This window comes from Neolamprologus multifasciatus, unplaced genomic scaffold, assembly GCF_963576455.1.
Source record: "Neolamprologus multifasciatus unplaced genomic scaffold, fNeoMul1.2 chr03_unloc_2, whole genome shotgun sequence".
Taxonomy (NCBI): Eukaryota; Metazoa; Chordata; class Actinopteri; order Cichliformes; family Cichlidae; genus Neolamprologus; species Neolamprologus multifasciatus.
The window spans coordinates 45,278-64,104 of record NW_028181972.1 but is presented as its reverse complement, the minus strand read 5'-3'; the positions used below and the strand labels follow the sequence as shown (position 1 = coordinate 64,104).

Here is an 18,827-nt window from a genome sequence, read left to right as displayed (position 1 = left end):
TCTCCTTCATCTCACAGTGGACAGAAATTATTTTTGGAGTGGCACAAATAATTTGTGTGGCATCAGATTTGATGCAGAACAGCTGATTGTTCTGTAAATAGTTTGAAATGTTTATTTTAAAAAAACTCCTTGGCTGCATTTTTAGGTAAACAGCTGCAAAAACTGGGGTGGCTGTAGCTCAGGTGGCAGAGCAGGTCAGCCACTAAACAGAAGGTCGGTGGTTCGATCCCAGGCTGCCTCCTGGCTGCATGCCAAATATCCTTGGGCAAGATACTAACCCCATGTTTGCCTACTGGTGGTCAGAGGTTCCGGTGGCGCCTTTGTCCGGCAGCCTCGCCTCTGTCAGTGCGCCCCAGGGCAGCTGTGGCTACAATGTAGCTGCCATCACCAGTGTGTGAATGACTGAATGTAGTGTAAAGCACTTTGGGGTCCTTAGGGACTGAGTAAAGCACTATACAAATGCAGGCCATTTACTTTGTTTTACCTTTTTGTCATTATATACTGTATTTTGCATCCAGAGTTACAGACTCTCTCCCAGACCACAGACTCATAATACAAGTCAGAGCTTAATAATAAATAAAAATAGAAAAAATAAAGTTGTGTTTTTAAAATTGGAGTTCAAGTTTTTTTTTACTTCCAATAGTGTTAACATGCTACACAGGTCATGAACAAGATTGTTTTAATTTTCATTGTAGGTGGGCTAAAGCACTTAATTAAAAGTAGTCTAACATAAATGCTGTATTTGATTACTTTAATAAACATGTAACTGGATGGATTCGATGCTGGCGTGACCACAGTGCACACGTCTGCTGTTGCTCACAGTGGTCCAAGGGACGCTCAGGGAGTTTGTGTGTTCAGACACATGAAACATTAGAGGGAACATTGATCACAGGGAAACGTTTTAAACATCGAGGCTTTAAACAAAAACCAAAGCGAAACAGTTTGTAGTTGAGATCAGTGAGAATGAAGCTGAATAACTATTTCTTCAATAACTTTGAGCAATAAATGACAAATATGATGGAAAAAACACTTACTAATGATGTGAGTTGACACTCGGCTGTATTGAGACAACCACATTAGGTGGTCCTCAACTGTAATGGAAACCAGTGGATCCAGTCCAGTCGTGGCGACCTGTTGTGAGTCGATCTGAGCAGCTACTAATGGAAACGGGGCCATAGATGTGTTTGTGCTTAATAACAATGAATCACAGGATTTTTACATTACTGTTAAAATCTCATGTTGTTTGTTAAAGTGTTGTTAAAGATGGTGACAGATGTACCCTTAGGCCCCTCCTCCATTCAGAGATGGTCTTTCCTTTTCACATAAATGGCCTCCTTGACTCCGCCCTCAAACCAGCGTTCACATTTCCTCAGGACCTTCTTGATGTTGTGTAGACTGAAGTTCAGAGTGGTGGGTCATTCATAAAGTATTCTGTTCCAGCTGCTGGAGGACAACATCATCACTTTTGTGAAGAACGAGCTGAAGAAGATTCAGAAGGTTCTGAGTCCAGATTACCCAGAATGCTTAGAGAGTCAGAGGAGCAGCAGCAGAGAGGCATTTGTGAAGATCACAGTGGACTTCCTGAGGAGAATGAAGAAGGAGGAGCTGGCTGACCGTCTGCAGAGACGTAAGAGGATTTATGTAAAGATTTAAGCTGCTGGATAAATGAAGATTTTCCAGAGATGGAAGATGGAGCAACATGTTTTAAAGATTAGTTCTTTTTGGAATTGAATTTGAATTGAATTGAATTGAATTGAATTTGGAATTGAGTGTTTATTTTTTTTCTCATTCAGAACTTCAAGCTGCAGTTTGTCATCGTAACCTTAAATCTGCTCTGAAGAAGAAGTTCCAGTGTGTGTTTGAGGGCATCGCTAAAGCAGGAAACCCAACCCTTCTGAATCAGATCTACACAGAGCTCTACATCACAGAGGGAGGGACTGCAGAGGTCAATGATGAACATGAGGTCAGACAGATTGAAACAGCATCCAGGAAACCAGACAGACCAGAAACAACAATCAGACAAGAAGACATCTTTAAACTCCCACCTGGAAGAGATGAACCAATCAGAACAGTGCTGACAAAGGGAGTGGCTGGCATTGGGAAAACAGTCTTAACACAGAAATACAGCCTGGACTGGGCTGAAGACAAAGCCAACCAGGACATCCAGTTCATATTTCCATTCACTTTCAGAGAGCTGAATGTGCTGAAAGAGGAAAAGTTCAGCTTGGTGGGACTTGTTCATCACTTCTTTACTGAAACCAAAGAAGCAGGAATCTGCAGCTTTGAAGACTTCCAGGTTGTGTTCATCTTTGATGGTCTGGATGAGTGTCGACTTCCTCTGGACTTCCACAAAACTACAATCCTAACTGACCCTAGAAAGTCCACCTCAGTGGATGTGCTGCTGATAAACCTCATCAGGGGGAAACTGCTTCCCTCTGCTCGCCTCTGGATAACCACACGACCTGCAGCAGCCAATCAGATCCCTCCTGACTGTGTTGGCATGGTGACAGAGGTCAGAGGGTTCACTGACCCACAGAAGGAGGAGTACTTCAGGAAGAGATTCAGAGATGAGGAGCAGGTCAGCAGGATCATCTCCCACATCAAGACATCACGAAGCCTCCACATCATGTGCCACATCCCAGTCTTCTGCTGGATCACTGCTACAGTTCTGGAGGATGTGCTGGAAACCAGAGAGGGAGGACAGCTGCCCAAGACCCTGACTGAGATGTACATCCACTTCCTGGTGGTTCAGGCCAAAGTGAAGAAGTTCAAGTATGATGGAGGAGCTGAGACAGATCCACACTGGAGTCCAGAGAGCAGGAAGATGATGGAGTCTCTGGGAAAACTGGCTTTTGATCAGCTGCAGAAAGGAAACCTGATCTTCTATGAATCAGACCTGACAGAGTGTGGCATCGATATCAGAGCAGCCTCAGTGTACTCAGGAGTGTTGACACAGATCTTTAAAGAGGAGAGAGGACTGTACCAGGACAAGGTGTTCTGCTTCATCCATCTGAGTGTTCAGGAGTTTCTGGCTGCTCTTCATGTCCATATGACCTTCATCAACTCTGGACTCAATCTGCTGGAAGAACAACAAACAACCTCCCAGAAGTCTGAAACAGGAGAATCTGCAGAGAAACACTACTACCAGAGTGCTGTGAACAAGGCCTTACAGAGTCCAAATGGACACCTGGACTTGTTCCTCCGCTTCCTCCTGGGTCTTTCACTGCAGACCAATCAGAATCTCCTACGAGGTCTGACGTCAAAGACAGGAAGTAGTTCACAGACCAATCAGAAAACAGTCCAGTACATCAAGTGGAAGCTCAGTGAGAATCTGTCTGCAGAGAAAAGCATCAATCTGTTTCACTGTCTGAATGAACTGAATGATCGTTCTCTAGTGGAGGAGATCCAATGGTACCTGAGATCAGGAAGTCTCTCCACAGATAAACTGTCTCCTGCTCACTGGTCAGCTCTGGTCTTCATCTTACTGTCATCAGAAAAAGATCTGGATGTGTTTGACCTGAAGAAATACTCTGCTTCAGAGGAGGCTCTTCTGAGGCTGCTGCCAGTGGTCAAAGCCTCCAACAAAGCTCTGTAAGTAAACATGTCATCGCTTCATTCTTAAAATCATGGGAAATAAATCAGAGGTGCTCCATTCAAAGATCACTGCCTTTTAATAAAAAATAAAAACATAGTCACTTAGTCAAATATGATACTTTAAATATTTCACTCCAGCAGGACATGTCATCATTTCTGAAATATTTTTGTCTTTAACTCTAATCAAAGCACAATCCAGATCCAGCCTATAAGAACGTGAGCTCTGATCCTTCAGCCCATAGCTGGAGGATTTTTTTCATTTTTAGGGGCAGATGGGGTTTTTTTTCGTAACGGTATAAACACTAAAAGGTGGTGTATTGGCCAGATGCTGGCAGATGTATAAAAATAACTCAACTTTTTGGTGGTGGCTATTGCGGAGCTTTCACAGATTGAGTAACATTAGCAAGTGGTGGAGGCCAGCAGGTGCAACACGCTGGCAGGTGGATGACGGAAAGGTGAGGCAGGAGGAGGAGAGACCCGAGGCGGCCGCCGGTGTCGGTCCGACTGTCAGGGGAACTGAACTTCAGGTGACCTGCAGTCTATCTTGTTCAGATATAAACCAAGTTTAGGTGGAGTTTATTTTCATTATGCTGACTTTTTACAGTCAGTTACAATAACTTGTACTGCGTACTAGCTAGCATGATGGAGTTTCTATACTGCTGGGCGGGTTATGATGATGTTACTGATAGTGAAATTTATTTTATTAAGGTTAATTAGTTTCCAACTGTCCCGCAAAACACGGAATCGTCTCGTATTCAGAGAACATATTCGTGTTGAGCTGAAAAGGAACACAGTTCGAATGAAAAAGACACAAAGCTGGAGTTATTCTGCGTCTTTATGCTGCAGCTGTTTCTTCTTCTCTCATTCTCTCTCCCTCTTTCCCCTGTTGTTATTTCAATCATGAAACTGATCAACGATCAGCTGATCGGCTTTTCTCTCTTGTTTGTTTATCGCTCACTTTGCGCCAGAAAGAAGAAACCAGCGGAGGTTAAACAACAGCAGCACGTTTAAGCTTGATCAGCTGTTGTTAGAATTTAATATTAATTTCTAGTATCAGCTGATGTTTGCTGGAGCCACAGCTGTAATGCTGATGGTCATGATGTCAGTTTGGATATGTGGTGAGAGGGAAACATGAAGATGAAACCAGGAGATGTCCTTACTGAATCATCAGAGCTGAACTGGTGATGGAGAAACAGGTTTACCTTTTAGGTGACATGAATGAGTTGAAGTTATGAACTGTTTCTGAGAGACAAATAACACCAGGATCCTTTTCTAAGTAGCTGACAGCTGGTAACTGTGCAGGGGCGGGTCTAGCAGGTCAAGTTTTGCCAGCGGGCCAGGTAGAGGATTAACAGGGAAAGGGGGGGCACAAAGACATACTTTTCTATGTTATTCTCATTTAAAATGTCTCACTTTTAACAAATAATTATCTGAGTCTTATACCAAACCTTTTCATCTGATGTAAAATGTATAGAAATCATTATTGTGCATAGTCATTTTTTTCAGAGTCCCATCTTAATTTCTTCAGAAATTAATCCTTTAAGACCTACCATCGAACCAAGTCCACCAGAGCTTATATTATATTTTTACATGCTGTGGAGCCATTTTTGGGAGCATTTCATGTTGCTATACATCAATACAACCATTACAGCCTAAATTTTAATAATATATATGCATTAAGTGCATAGTAATTACATAAATTGCAAAAAAGAGCAATAAACTACAAAAAAATTGAAAATTATTGTTGTTTTTTTTAAACATATATTTCTAGTTAGAGAAATTTAAGAGGCTTATCCCTCAAAACTGTAAATACAAAATAGTTTCCCACCACAGGAAATTTATTTTACGTGTCTTCATAGTTCACATAAATACACCATTTTTTTATATACTGCAGGAAAAACGAAAATAAATATTATGATGCAAATTTGCAAAAAAGCAGCATATGCATCAAAATAAACTATTTCCAGCAGTGCAATATGAGTCCTAAGCATCCCAGAAACGACACAGAAAGTCATAAAGTCAAATAACTTTTAAAAACACCAGTATAGGCTCATGAGGCTCTGATGGTAAAAAACACTACATTTCCGCAAAATGACATCACTTCCGGTTTCGGACATGTGATAGTTTGTGCTGATGGACGTAGGAAGTGTTACGAACAGCTGATCGGATCGGCAAAGCGTGTTTCTGGAATATTATGTTTTTGTTGCTGCACTCGCTTTTTATGCAGTTTTTGCAAAGCTATATGTGGAAGGAAACGGTGACCGAGGACAAGCTGATGGCATAAGATTTAAGTACAACTCCTCCGGTTTCATATGCAAAAAAAATTATTGCGCTAGCTTACGTGGTTGCAGTGCTACTGGGATTTAAAAATAGTTACGCAAAATGGAGCGTGTCCACTCCGACCGGCTTTAAAGGGTTAATAATAAATACTGTATATGATGTCAGTATTTTCCCACATTTTCTAGATTCTGTACCAGTACTGCGTGTAGAATGCCATCAAAAAGTCAATTAAGTTTTATTCTTTCTCACCTGTCTTTCTGTTTCCTTTCACTTTTAAAAGGTTGCCATGTTGGAAAAAATATATTGCCCTGCCATGCTGTTTATTGATGTGGCAAATGAATAGTTTATGAAAATATATAAATCTGTCATTTATTTTTTTTAATATTGAGTAATGATCATGTCTCACCTCTAGTCTTCTCTGTCTTAATTTCAGGTTTCCACCATGTTTTGTAGATAGTTCAGGAGGTTAACTTGACCAAGCAGTCTTTGGGTTTAAGTACTGTTTAGAATACCAGAATAGGGAGGATGGTGTAGTTTATTAGATTGATACATATATACCAACAGGACACTGTATATCACTGTGACACCAGCGTTTGTTTTTTCTATAATACCTGGTGGGCCAGTCTCTAGTCAAAATGCCCGGGCCGATTTTTTTGTCCCAGTCCAGCTTCAGCCCCTCTGACAGTTGTTCACTTGTCTCCAACAACCAGGACTTTAGCTCTGTTTTTTCTAAAGCAAATACTTGAGCTACCAGACTGCATCTTCATCTTTTTCAGATGTTGTTATTTTAAGGTCTGGTTTGTGTCTCACCTTTTATTGCAATCCTCAATTAGGGCAGGGCGATATGGCCAAAAATATATATCACGATATATATTTGAAAATTTGCGATAACGATATAACTGACGATATAATTTCTGCGAGACAAAATACAACTCCACAACTTTACTAGCGCAAAAAAAACCATCCATTCATTTTCCTTAAACAAGTAGCTGTTTTTATAGGCATTAAAGCTATATAAACATTTAACAGTGCAAATGCAAATTCCTTGCTGAAAGTTTAACCAAAAGGCATTTCCAGTAGAAATGGGCCAGTGTTGGGGAGTAACGGAATACATGTACCGCCGTTACGTATTTCAAATACAAAATATGAGTAACTGTATTCCGTTACAGTTACCGTTTAAAAAGGTGGTATTTAGAATACAGTTACTTTGTTGAAATAAATGGATTACACTGCGGTACTTCCCTGTTTCACATTGTGGCGGGTCAGGAATGTTTGGGTTTTGTTTGACAGCTACGTTCTGTTGTTCCAGGCGGCAGCGTTACGGTTGCCATGGTTACAGGGTGACGCTCTCTCTCTGCGTGTTTCCTGGGTGAGAGAGGCCTTTTTGTTGTTGTTGTGCTAAGCTAACAGGCAGAATGCTACAGGCTCTAAAGAATGTAGCATCATGGGCAGTGTAGTCCGTGCTGCAGGGAGAATGGACTGCCATACACGTTATGTGTCTGTGAGCGAGGGAGGGAGAAAAAGGAAAAGTACGAGCTGTCATCGAGCAGAAACAGGAGCTGGAAGCATGTAAATATAATAACCACTGCAGCCAAGAAGAGTGCCTGATGAGCCCAGCTGTAAGTAAGCTATTAAGACTCGACTGTACACCGTGTTCGTGTTTTCCTCCGAAACAATAAGCTCCGTTGGAGCAGCCTTTCAACGCCTCTCTCTGTCTCTCTCAAGCAAAGTTGACCCAGACAACAAAGTAAAGCTATTTTTCGGCTACGAGCCCGACACGAACCCACCGTATTAGCCAGAGGTCCCTTTACTACGGTTCGGAGCCGCGACCGTCAGTAACAGTAATAAATCACAGCAATAGTACATTCACGTAGTTGTAAACAGCATGATAATATATTAAGTAATCCAAAGTATTCAGAATACGTTATTCTCATTGAGTAACGTAACGGAATACGTTACAGAATACATTTTGGGGCATGTAATCTGTAATCTGTAATGGAATACATTTTAAAAGTAACCTTCCCAACACTGAAATGGGCTGACATATCCTGAGCATAACCATGTATAATATCCACTGAAGTTAAAAAAGAGGTGCCTTGCAACATTAAACTGCAGTGTGCCAAATAAAAAAGTCAAATACGTATTTTTCGGACCATAAGCTGCATGGGATTATAAGACACATTAAGCGAAACAAAGCAGTCAGATAAATCAAACTTTATTCAATTCATTGTTCTTGCTTCCTCCACTTCTGTACCATTGATTCATTAATGCTGTATTCTATCACAGCGGCTCTTTTCCCATGTTGTTGCAGTATATTAATGACTAACCTCGTATTGTGGATGGATTATCTCAGTTGTTCTCCTGACTGAAGTTTGGTCCGTTTACAGCATCCTGCCATGCGATTACATTTGTCTCTAACCATCAGGAACCTTCATGTTAACTTTTATCGAGTGGAAAAGTGTTAGCGTTCATCCTCCAGCTTCACTGTTTATGTTATGCTAACACAGCTGTGTAGCTAGCGATCACGTAGCACATCATTATATACCAGCTAGCCCAACTTCAGTAACCCTACAAACGTCACTGCTGTTTATTTTCCTGTCTCCATTTATGTTGGAAGTGATAACAGATCTTTACGTTTGAATCTTTTCAGAAATCTCTCAGTCAGAACATGCTACATCATGTTTAGGTAACTAGCGAAACTAGCGAGCTAACTTCCGCTAACTTCCTACTAACTTCTAACTCCGTTAAATGTAATGAATTCTTTTTTCATGGATGCCTGGACGTTAAACTAAATAGTTACACCTGGTAAAGTAGCAATGCTGATCATTTCATTAAAGGTGAAAGAATTTAGACAGTTTTAAAGTCTCAGTGATGTTCGTTTGACTTCGGGACTTTAAAGGACAGAGTTTAGGACCCAGATTCCTCCCAGATTTACAAGCACCTTAGTCCGACAAATACGGCAATAACGACGGCCCGCTTGCATGTTCTACAAAAAAAAGTGCTCTTTTGTGTATCTGACGGACAAACACCAAACCAGTTAAGCTGCACCATTTTTACAAAACAATTCTGGCTCATCCTTTTCACTCAACAATCTACTTTCCCCATTCACATTCTCCGTTACCGTGCATTCTCCGTGCTTTTTCGGCACTGCGCATGCGTGTTTTACCCATATTTTATCGCGATATGTCATTTTCTTATCGTTGCCTAGCTTTCTACCGGTATTATCTTGAACGGTATAATATGGCCCAGCCCTATCCCCAATGTCTCTTTTCTTTTTTCAAATATAAATCTGTTATCTCGGTGTGGCCAGAACAACATGGTGAACCCAAAATACAGGCAAAGGTGAGGGAACTGAATATTACTAGACGTGAAGGCGTTATTTACACACAGTAACTTGACACTTTTAATTTTTAACATAAACTGTGAACTATGGCGGAAGTCAAGTACTTGAAGCTGTGAGCATGAAGTGGGCTCTATGGTAGGTTTCCGGAAATGGGTCTTGGTCTCAGATGCTTGCTGAGACTTGAGTGGTGCAGCTACCTGACTATAGTTGCAAATGAACCGTCTATAAAAATTTGCTAATCCCAAAACCCATTGGAGATGCTTCTAGAAACTACAATGGGTACAAGGGGTAGGCCACTCTGTGAAAGCTTTCACTTTTGCCAGATTCGTCTTCACCTGCCCCCGTGCCAAAATGTAACCGAAAAAAGTTATTGATGAGCAATGGAATTCACACTTTTCTGCTTTGACATATGGTTTTTTTCTCCAGCAAACGTTGGAAAAATAGATGATGATATCCAGATACACCAATATGAACCTGTCAAGGAAGTCCCGGAGGACATTGTTAACTAATCTTGAAAAATTGCGGGAGCATTAGTTAACCCAGGTGGCATGACCAAATACTCATAGTCCCCCAATGGCTTGTTTAAAACGGTCTTCCACTTGTCTGCCTGATTGATCTGGAAAAAGTGGTAAGCGTTGCGGAGGTGGGATTTTGTAAACCCTGTGGAGCTGTGAAATGGCCTGAAAGCAGAGCTAATGAGGTAATAGGTATTTATTCTTGATGGTAATATCACTGAGGCCCCTGAAGTAAATGCATGGCCAGAGAGAACCATCATTTCCCCCCTCTAAAAAGAAGTTCCAACTTGAGATGACAATCGTTGGATTATGCCTGCACCGAGGGATTTCTTAATGTATTTTCCATAGCCGCACACTCAGGTCTAGACAGGTTATGCAGCCAGCTAGAAGGCTGGGTGGAGCCAGAGAGTAGTTCTATGGTACAGTCATGTGGTCTGTGAGGTGGCAGTGAAAGCGCCTTACTTTTGCTAAATACTTCCTGAAGATCATGACATTTGGTGGGCACAGAGGAGAGATCTAAAACAGTCTCAGTGTTGGTTGATGATTCCAAGGTTCCAGTGGACAGGCGGAAACAAGGCAATTTGAATGACAGAACAGACTCTAACTGATTACCCTCTGACCTGACCAGTCTAAGTGTGGGTTATGTAATTCTAGGAAACCCGAGTATGAGTGGTTTGTGAGGTGCATGAAAAGCAAAAAAGGTGTTTTCTTGTGATTGCCAGGGGTGACAGGCTCTGTGCGGTGAGTTATGTGAGGGGACACTCGGTTATTTAATGACTTAGTGGGAATGGGCGGATTAAGGGCGCATAGAGGAATGTTTAACTGTCTTGCTAACTCAGACTCCATGAGGTTCTGATTGAACAAGAGCCTGAAAGCCTGGTTAACTAGCACAGAGACTTGGAGTTGCAATCAGGGTTTTTTTTTGTTTGTGTTAGTATCCTCCACCCTTATCCCCGAACTTACCAGTGGGCAGACCATGGTGTGGAATCGAAAACAGACAGGTTCATCGCGAGAAGCAAGCTGATCTTTCATGGTTTGATTTAATGACTGAAAAAAATACAGCGGACGGTGGTTAGCACTGTTGCCGCACAGCAAGAAGGTCCTGAGCAAAAGTCTTTACAAACTCAACCAGGAAATCATCATGCGAGCAGAAAGAAAGAGGATGAGCAGATAGGTAAGCAAGAGAAACCCGCCAGCGTCCCAGGTTTCCAGAGAAGGTTCAGGTTCCAGGTACCTGAAATGGGATGTAATTCAATTCAATTTTATTTATATAGCGCCAAATCACAACAACAGTCGCCTCAAGGCACTTTATATTGTACAGTAGATTGTACAGTAATAGATACAGAGAAAAACCCAACAATCATATGACCCCCTATGAGCAAGCACTTTGGCGACAGTGGGAAGGAAAAACTCCCTTTTAACAGGAAGAAATGTTTGGTGTCAAAGTCAAAGCACAGATCCATCCAGTCTCTGTATTTCAGCTTATTTTCTTTATACACACATTTAACAGGAAGCGGTTCGGACAGCTAGTGTTTACCTGACATTACCTGCGTACCTCACAGTTTACAGGTAATGGGCATAATAATTACTGAACAGAGACGTCCTGCTGTGAACTTTGTAGCTGTGGATCTAAAATGTAAAAATATATGAGAAGATTTCTAATCATGATTTTATGAGCCCCCACAGTTTGATTCTGTTCATCTGGACGTAGCGTTCTCAGCGGGAGAAACGTTTTGTCACTCATCAAGGTGACTACTTCAGGCTCAGCTTACTGCAGCTTTCCCCAATCTTATAAAAAGTACATTTGCATAATGACTGAAACCTAATGGTCAAGGAACTGACCTCCCAGCCTATTGTTCCTTCAGTGGGCTGGTTTCAGTCATTATGCAAATGTCCTTTTTATTGGGTTGGAAACCTGCAGTCAGCTGAGACTGAAGAAGTCACCTGGATGAGTGACGAAACGTTTCTCCCACTGAAAGCGCTATGTCCAGATGAACAGAATCAACTTTTGGGATTTACTAACCTGGATGATTGAGCATGCATCAAGACAAGTTTTTATGAGGTTTACAGTTTCTTATAATTTCTAAACCAGAGGTGGAGGAGATCAAGCTCATGATAACTGGCTACTGCCCTTCAGTTTGCTTTATGAAATCATCCAATCAAAATAAAGTTGGCCTTTAGGGAGAGGGGCTTTAAAGGGGAATGAGCCAAAGCAGCTTTTAGACAGAGAATGAAACGAGAGTCTGCACCAAGTCCAGGATGTGATACATTATTTATAAGTACATTTACAGTAATCACACATATTAGAATTAATAAAGTGACCAGCAGTACTGTAGTAACTGTAATACTGCAGTACTCACAGGCCTGTGCCAGCAGACACTGAACTACTGTCACTAAATTAAGCTGCTCTTCACTGGTTTCCATTTACATACATTGGAATAATTGTGTTTAATTTGAAATATTTTTCTTCTGTTACACTTAAATTCTTGAACATTTTTTTATTTAATTGTGCATTGTAGTGTACTCATTTGTACACATTTGATTACTTAGGTTCAACATATAAAGAGATTTTATTTGATAATAAATATTATTGTTTTGTTGTTCTTGTTATTTTTTTCAGGCTGAACAGCTGTAACCTGTCAGAGAGAGGCTGTGAACGTTTGCTTTCAGTCGTCAGCTCCCAGTCCTGTAGTCTGAGAGAGCTGGACCTGAGCACCAAGAGCCTGAATGATTCAGCAGTAAAGCTTCTGTCAGCCAAACTGAATATTCTGAGGTCTGACCGATTTGTATTCTTCTTTTTCTTTTGTTTGTTTTTGTTGTTTTTAACTGAGAAAATAAATCCAGCAATTTAAACAGTAAAGGTAAACTTGATCAATTTACTGTTGTTTCATACCACATCTCCTCAGCATAAAACAACAAGGATTCTTAAAATATAAGATTAGTTATTGCACCCTGATTACACTTTAACATCAGTCTTTGTTCATGTTTTCATTTTCAGACTCAACGTCTGTGAACTTTTAGCGGAAAACTGTGAAGCTGTGTCCTCAATGCTCAGCTCTCAGTCCTCTACTCTGACAGAGCTGGACCTGAGTATCAAAAATGTGCAGGATTCAGGAGTGAAGTTTCTGTCTGCTGGACTACAAAGTTTAAAGTGTAAACTAAATACTCTGAGGTCAGATCAATTGACATTTGTTTTTTAAACTGAACCAATTAAACATTTTATTCAAGGCTTCCAGTTCCGGCGCTCGTGGGGATGGCAACCTAGTAAGAGAGCTCTCGACCAAAACTTATTAAAACTGCCCCAAGTAAATTAATACACTAAGTGTATTAAGGGGCAATCGTGGCTCAAGAGTTGGGAGTTCGCTTTGTAATCGGAAGGTTGCCGGTTCGGACAGTCTCGGTCGTTGTGTCCTTGGGCAAGACACTTCACCTACTGCCTACTGGTGTTGGCCAGAAGGGCCGATGACGCGATATGGCAGCCTCGCTTCTGTCAGTCTGCCCCAGGGCAGCTGTGGCTACAACTCTAGTTTGCCTCCACCAGTGTGTGAGTGTGTGTGTGTGTGAATGGGTGGATGACTGGGTGTGTAAAGCGCTTTGGGGTCCCTAGGCGGGACTAGTAAAAGGGCTATACAAATACAGGCCATTTACCATTTAAGTGCACATAAAGAGGAAAAAGATCCAATAGAAATATTGTGCTCAGATTTGAGACCTTACGGGACAATCACAATCTGACAAAATACAACTTTCATAGATACTTACAGCTGGGATCATATATTGATCATGAATGCAAACTGTCCGAGTTCAATGATGCTTAGTCACATTTTTTCCTCATCCTGAAAAATGCCACAACCATGATCCCTACTAAATCTTTTCACTTGATCTCACTATTACTTGGTTGTTGTTTTTTTGGTTTCTTTGGTTTTTTACATTTACTTCTATTACGATTGCTTGTTTATTTACTTATTTGTTCACCATGATTGCAGCATGGGCAACCCCCCAGTTTGTGTTTATAGTTCCATGTAATGTGTTCTATATATCTCCTTCGGGAGAGCATGCGAGCAACTCTCCTAGTAATAGCTAGTGGAGGTTAATATGCACCCGCTGATCACTTTGTTTATCATTTGCTCTCCTGGACTTAATCTAAAACCTGGGAGGACTTTGTTCCCATGTCATTCATATACTGCTATGCAGATGGTTTTTTCTTGTCCAGTCCAAATAAAGATATATTTAAAAAAAAACATTTTATTCAAGTTTATCCACATGATGTTGTATCTTAGTATGTTAAGGTTTCATCAAAAATAAAGAGATGGCATGTAATATAATAGCAAACTTTACATAAGTATTATAGATTATCTTTTATTTTTCAGACTGGGTGGCTGTAACCTGTCAGAGAGAAGCTGTGAAGCTCTGTGCTCAGTCCTTAGTGCCCAGTCCTCCAGTCTGAGAGAGCTGGACCTGAGTAACTGTGACCTGCAGGATTCAGGAGTGAAGCTTCTGTCTGGTGGACTAAAGAGTTCACAGTGTGCAGTGGAAACTCTCAGGTCAGAATTCAAACATTAACACATATGATCATTTAAAATGTGAATTATATTATTGATTGACTTATCTATAGAGCTTTTAGCTCAACTTATATTTATATTTGAGTGGATTATTAGACTCTGAATTACTGTGTAAAATTTGTCACAGTCATATGTTTGTTTATTTTTAAACAAAATTCATGTACTGGCCATTTTACATAAATTTGGCTAATCTTCCACAATATATACATTTGATTTCATTAGGAACAAAATGTACAAATTACATATTTTGCTGGATATTGGGTATTAATGAAATTATTATGTCTTTAATGACACCACATTTCCATATGTAGGAGATTACTGGTGGTATTGTTTCAGTGTTTGAGTTTTCCTTGCAAAGAAACATCTGGAATTTAACAATACATGTTTTAAAGCTGTTTTCTCCAAAGGGATTTGCATTAGTGATGGCAAATTTGATTCTTTTTACCGAATCGAGTTTAAATGAGTCACTCACCAAAATGAATCAGGTTTTTTAAGTCATTTGAGTCACTGAGTCAGTGTCCCAGAGAGTGCCAAAAATGTACTTTTTCACTCAAACTTAATTTGTTTTTATTTTCATGTAAATCCTACTGCTACGATGAGTGATTGAAAAATAAAAACAACTATTTTATAGAGCAAAAAAGATTAAGATTTCTAAATTGGACATTTATTTTGTTTATTTTATTAGTATTTCCTCAAATGTGTTAAATATATATTTTCTCATCTAAATAATTTAGTCAAATAGTGACTTTCAGATTATTTTACTTACATTACTGCAGCAGCAGATTGCGAGTCAGACACTGTTTTTTTAACAGTGGTGGAACTGAGTTCATATATTTTTCCTTTAGTCTGCTTATTATCTTTGCACAAAAACGAAAGTGTAGACTAAATGTTATGTTGCATCAGTCAGACTATCAGGCTTCATCTCAGATGAAGGAGTGACTCTTCCATGGTAACAAACTGTGAGTTTCAGCAGCTGAGAGGCGGGAGGGAAGAGTGAGTGAGTGGTCTTGATGCATTCTCAATCTAGACTAGACTAGAAAGAGGGGCGCTGCTCTTACGGCGACCAGCAGGTTGTCTCTCTCTGTCAGTGTTTTAACTTATTTTATTTCATTCTTTTATTCCTTTAAATATATTTTTTTGCCTGAGGAAATCCTATAGCATCGGCTTGTGCTTTGTGGAACTTCTTTTAACGAAGAGTAAGGGTTTTTTATTTCGCATGGTTTTATTGGCAATCCTGACGGTTGTTTGGAGTCATTGCTACTCTCAAACAATTACATACTCACGGGAGTTTCTTCTGGATCTTCGGTGGAAAGGCCCGTCTCTGGACTCTTCTCACCCTCCAGTGTTTCCCAGCTATGGATTATCCAGTAACGACAGGGGCACTTTTGTTTTTAACAGAGTCAAAGCAAGGAAGCAGGGTAAGAAGGGAGGCCTATGTCAGCGATTGCAGAAGCAAATACGATACAATCGTATTCCTTTACCATCAATAATCCTGGCTAATTTGCAGTCTCTGAGGAGTAAATTGGATGAACTGCATTTGAATGTCGCACACTTACGTGACTACAGGGATACATGTCTAATGGCATTCACAGAGACTTGGCTCAAGGACTCTGACCCTGATTGTGCTCTGGAACTAAATGGCTTCGGGTTTCCCATACGTTTGTATCGAGACCCCGGAGCTACCCAGAAATCTCAAGGAGGAGGGGTGTGTTTGTATATAAATCAGAAATGGTGTAAAAACGTGACCGTTCGTAGACAAGTGTGTCTGCCTGACATTGAGCTCCTCTCTGTGTCTTTGAGGGCATTTTATCTGCCGAGGGAATTCCCACAGATCAACGTCATCGTCGTTTACGTCCACCCTAAAACGAATCCTAAGAATGAGACTGACACCATCTCTAACGTCATCAACTCACTACAATCTCTCTCTCCTGAGTCTCCTGATATTGTTCTTGGGGACTTTAATCGCTGCGACTTGAAGAAAACACTGAGCAGTTTTTATCAGTATGTGAACTGTCCCACACGCTTCAATAAGACTCTGGATCTATGTTACGGTTCCATAAAAGGTGCGTATACATCTGTGGCTGGCCCGCCCTCGGATCCTCGGATCACAACACGGTGCATCTTCTGCCAGTTTACAAGACTGTGCTGAGAAGAGAGAAAGTGAGGAAACACCACATAAAGGTTTGGAGTGACGACGCCTCTTTAGCCCTGCAGGGCTGCTTTGACTGTACAGACTGGTCGGTGTTTACAGAATCATGTAGAGACATTAATGAACTCACTGACGTTGTCTGCAGCTATATCTCCTTTTGCAGAGGCATGATTATCCCTTCAAAGGTTGTGCATTTTTTCCCTAATAACAAACCATGGTCTTCAAAAGCTCTTATGAGGCTGATTCATGAAAGGAAAAAAAGCTTTAATTGAAGGGAATATCTTGAAAGTCAGAGAAATTAGGAAGGAGATCAGATCAGAAATTAAAAAAGCCAAAATAAAATACAAGGATAAGGTAGAGGCGGAGATGGGTAGCAATAACTTAAGGGTTGCCTGGGCAGGCATGAAACACATGACTGGTCACTGTTACAGTGACTGTAATAAGATAAGTCTCCCTGGTTTTAGTTCAGACTCTCAGTTAGCCAATGAGCTGAATAGATTTTATTTGAGATTTAATGATAATAATAATTCAAGGAATACGCTTGATTCCTTAATAGAGAGCACCAGAGCCCCCCAGCTTTGTTCTTTGTTGAAAGAAGGGTGGGAAATCTTTTTAAAATGAGTAAGACTAAAAAAGTCCAGATCCTGATAATATTTGTGGCCAGGTGCTTAGAACATGTGCTGAGCAATTATGCAGTGTTTTTTATTACATCTTTCTTTTATCTCTTCAGCAACAGAAGGTTCCAGAGGAAAAAATCAATTATTTCTCCAGTTGCTAAGACCACAAAACCTACATCATTAAATGATTTTTGGCCTGTCGCTTTAAAATCCTTAGTGATGAAGTCCTTTGAAAAACTTGTGAGGAAGGAGATCCTGCAGCAAGTAGAGAAGTGTATAGACCCACTACAATTTGCATACAGGCCTCGTAGAGGTGTTGATGATGCAGTGGTCACTCTGTTGAACTTCCTTTATCGCCATCTTGATGGCGCCAAAGCTCATGCTCGGCTCTTATTTATTGATTTTTCTTCAGCTGTTAATTCTATCCAGCCACATCTTTTAGTTGATAAGCTTCTTAACCAGTTTAAACTTGATCTTAATCGTGTTGGTTGGATTTTAGACTTTTTAACTGACAGATCTCAGTGTGTGAGAGTAAACGGTTGTTTTTCCAAGCAGCTGAACTCTTCTACTGGCTCACCACAAGGTTGTTGTCTCTCTCCTCTACTGTATATTTTGTACACTAATGACTGTCGCAGTACGCAGGCCAACAGGCATTTCATTAAATATGCAGATGACACAGTCATTGTAAGCCTCCTTCATGGTGAAGAGGATTCCCATGGGCCTGTTGTGGATGAGTTTGTTTCGTGGTGTGATCAGTCCTTCTTAAAGATCAACACACTGGAAACCAAGGACATGGTAACTGACTTCAGGAAGACATCCCCCCATCCTGCACTAACAGTGGTAAATGTGCTGCCATTGAACTGGTGGACAGTTATAAGTATTTGGGGGTTGTTCTTGATAAGACTCTGTCCTTTGAGTCACATCTTGCTGCTACAGTGAAAAAGGTTGTACAACGACTTTTTAATGAGGTTGAGAGGTTTCAATGTTTCATCTGAAATGATGACTCTTTTTTATAAAAGTTTTATTGAATCTGTTTTAACTTTCTGTATCATTGCTTGGTACGGTAATATGTCCCTGAATAATAAGACCAGACTTAACAACCTGGTTAAAGTGGCTGGTCAGATTTCAGGGAGGTCTCAGGTCCATGAGGTCAGTTCCTTAAACATAATTATGCAAATTCTCATGACCATTGATCAACAACTACTGATCAAGGCCCACTGACTGTTTTTCATTGTATGTGTCGGGCTGTGAGATGAAAAGCTACAGCCGGCTGTGTGGGTACAGCAACCATGTGTGAAAAGCAGTGTTGGGACTAACGCGTTATTAAGTAACGCGTTATTAAGTAACGCGTTATTAAGTAACGCGTTATTAAGTAACGCATTACAGTAACTACGTTATTATTGTGGTAACGAGCACGGTAACCAGTTATTATGCCAAAATCAGGAACGCGTTAGTCGTTACTGGGATTTAGATAGGGTCGTTACTCGTTACTTCGTGTGGTGGCTATCGCGGAGCTTCCACAGATTCTGTAACATTAGCAAGTGGTGGAGGCAGCAGGTGGATGAGGGAAAGGGGACGCAGAAGGAAAAGAGACCCGAGGCGGCCGCCGGTCCAAGTGTGAACTGAACTTCAGGTAAGAAGTTATGACCTGCAGTCTATCTGGGTCAGATATAAACCAAGTTTAGGTGGAGTTTATTTTCGTTATTCTGACTTTTTCCCACTGCGTACTAGCTAGCATGACGGAGTTTCTTATACAGCTGGGTGGGTTGC

At 40.7% G+C, this 18,827-nt stretch overlaps 1 protein-coding gene across 3 annotated transcripts in view; it reads left to right on the top strand.

The window, feature by feature from the left end:
• The first annotated feature begins 1,035 nt into the window (after positions 1–1,035).
• Positions 1,036–18,827, top strand: part of LOC146490469 (protein NLRC3-like) — a 55,933-nt gene continuing 38,141 nt past the window's right edge. The window contains exons 1-5 of one of the 3 annotated variants that reach the window (XM_085153184.1): positions 1,036–1,627; positions 1,794–3,591; positions 12,353–12,505; positions 12,731–12,904; positions 14,100–14,273. In XM_085153184.1, the coding sequence (XP_085009310.1) occupies positions 1,591–1,627; positions 1,794–3,591; positions 12,353–12,505; positions 12,731–12,904; positions 14,100–14,273 (2,336 nt within the window). In that variant the 5' untranslated portion in view covers positions 1,036–1,590. The remainder of the gene's footprint in view (positions 1,628–1,793; positions 3,592–12,352; positions 12,506–12,730; positions 12,905–14,099; positions 14,274–18,827) is intronic. The other 2 variants (XM_085153186.1, XM_085153185.1) reach the window with 2 other exon arrangements.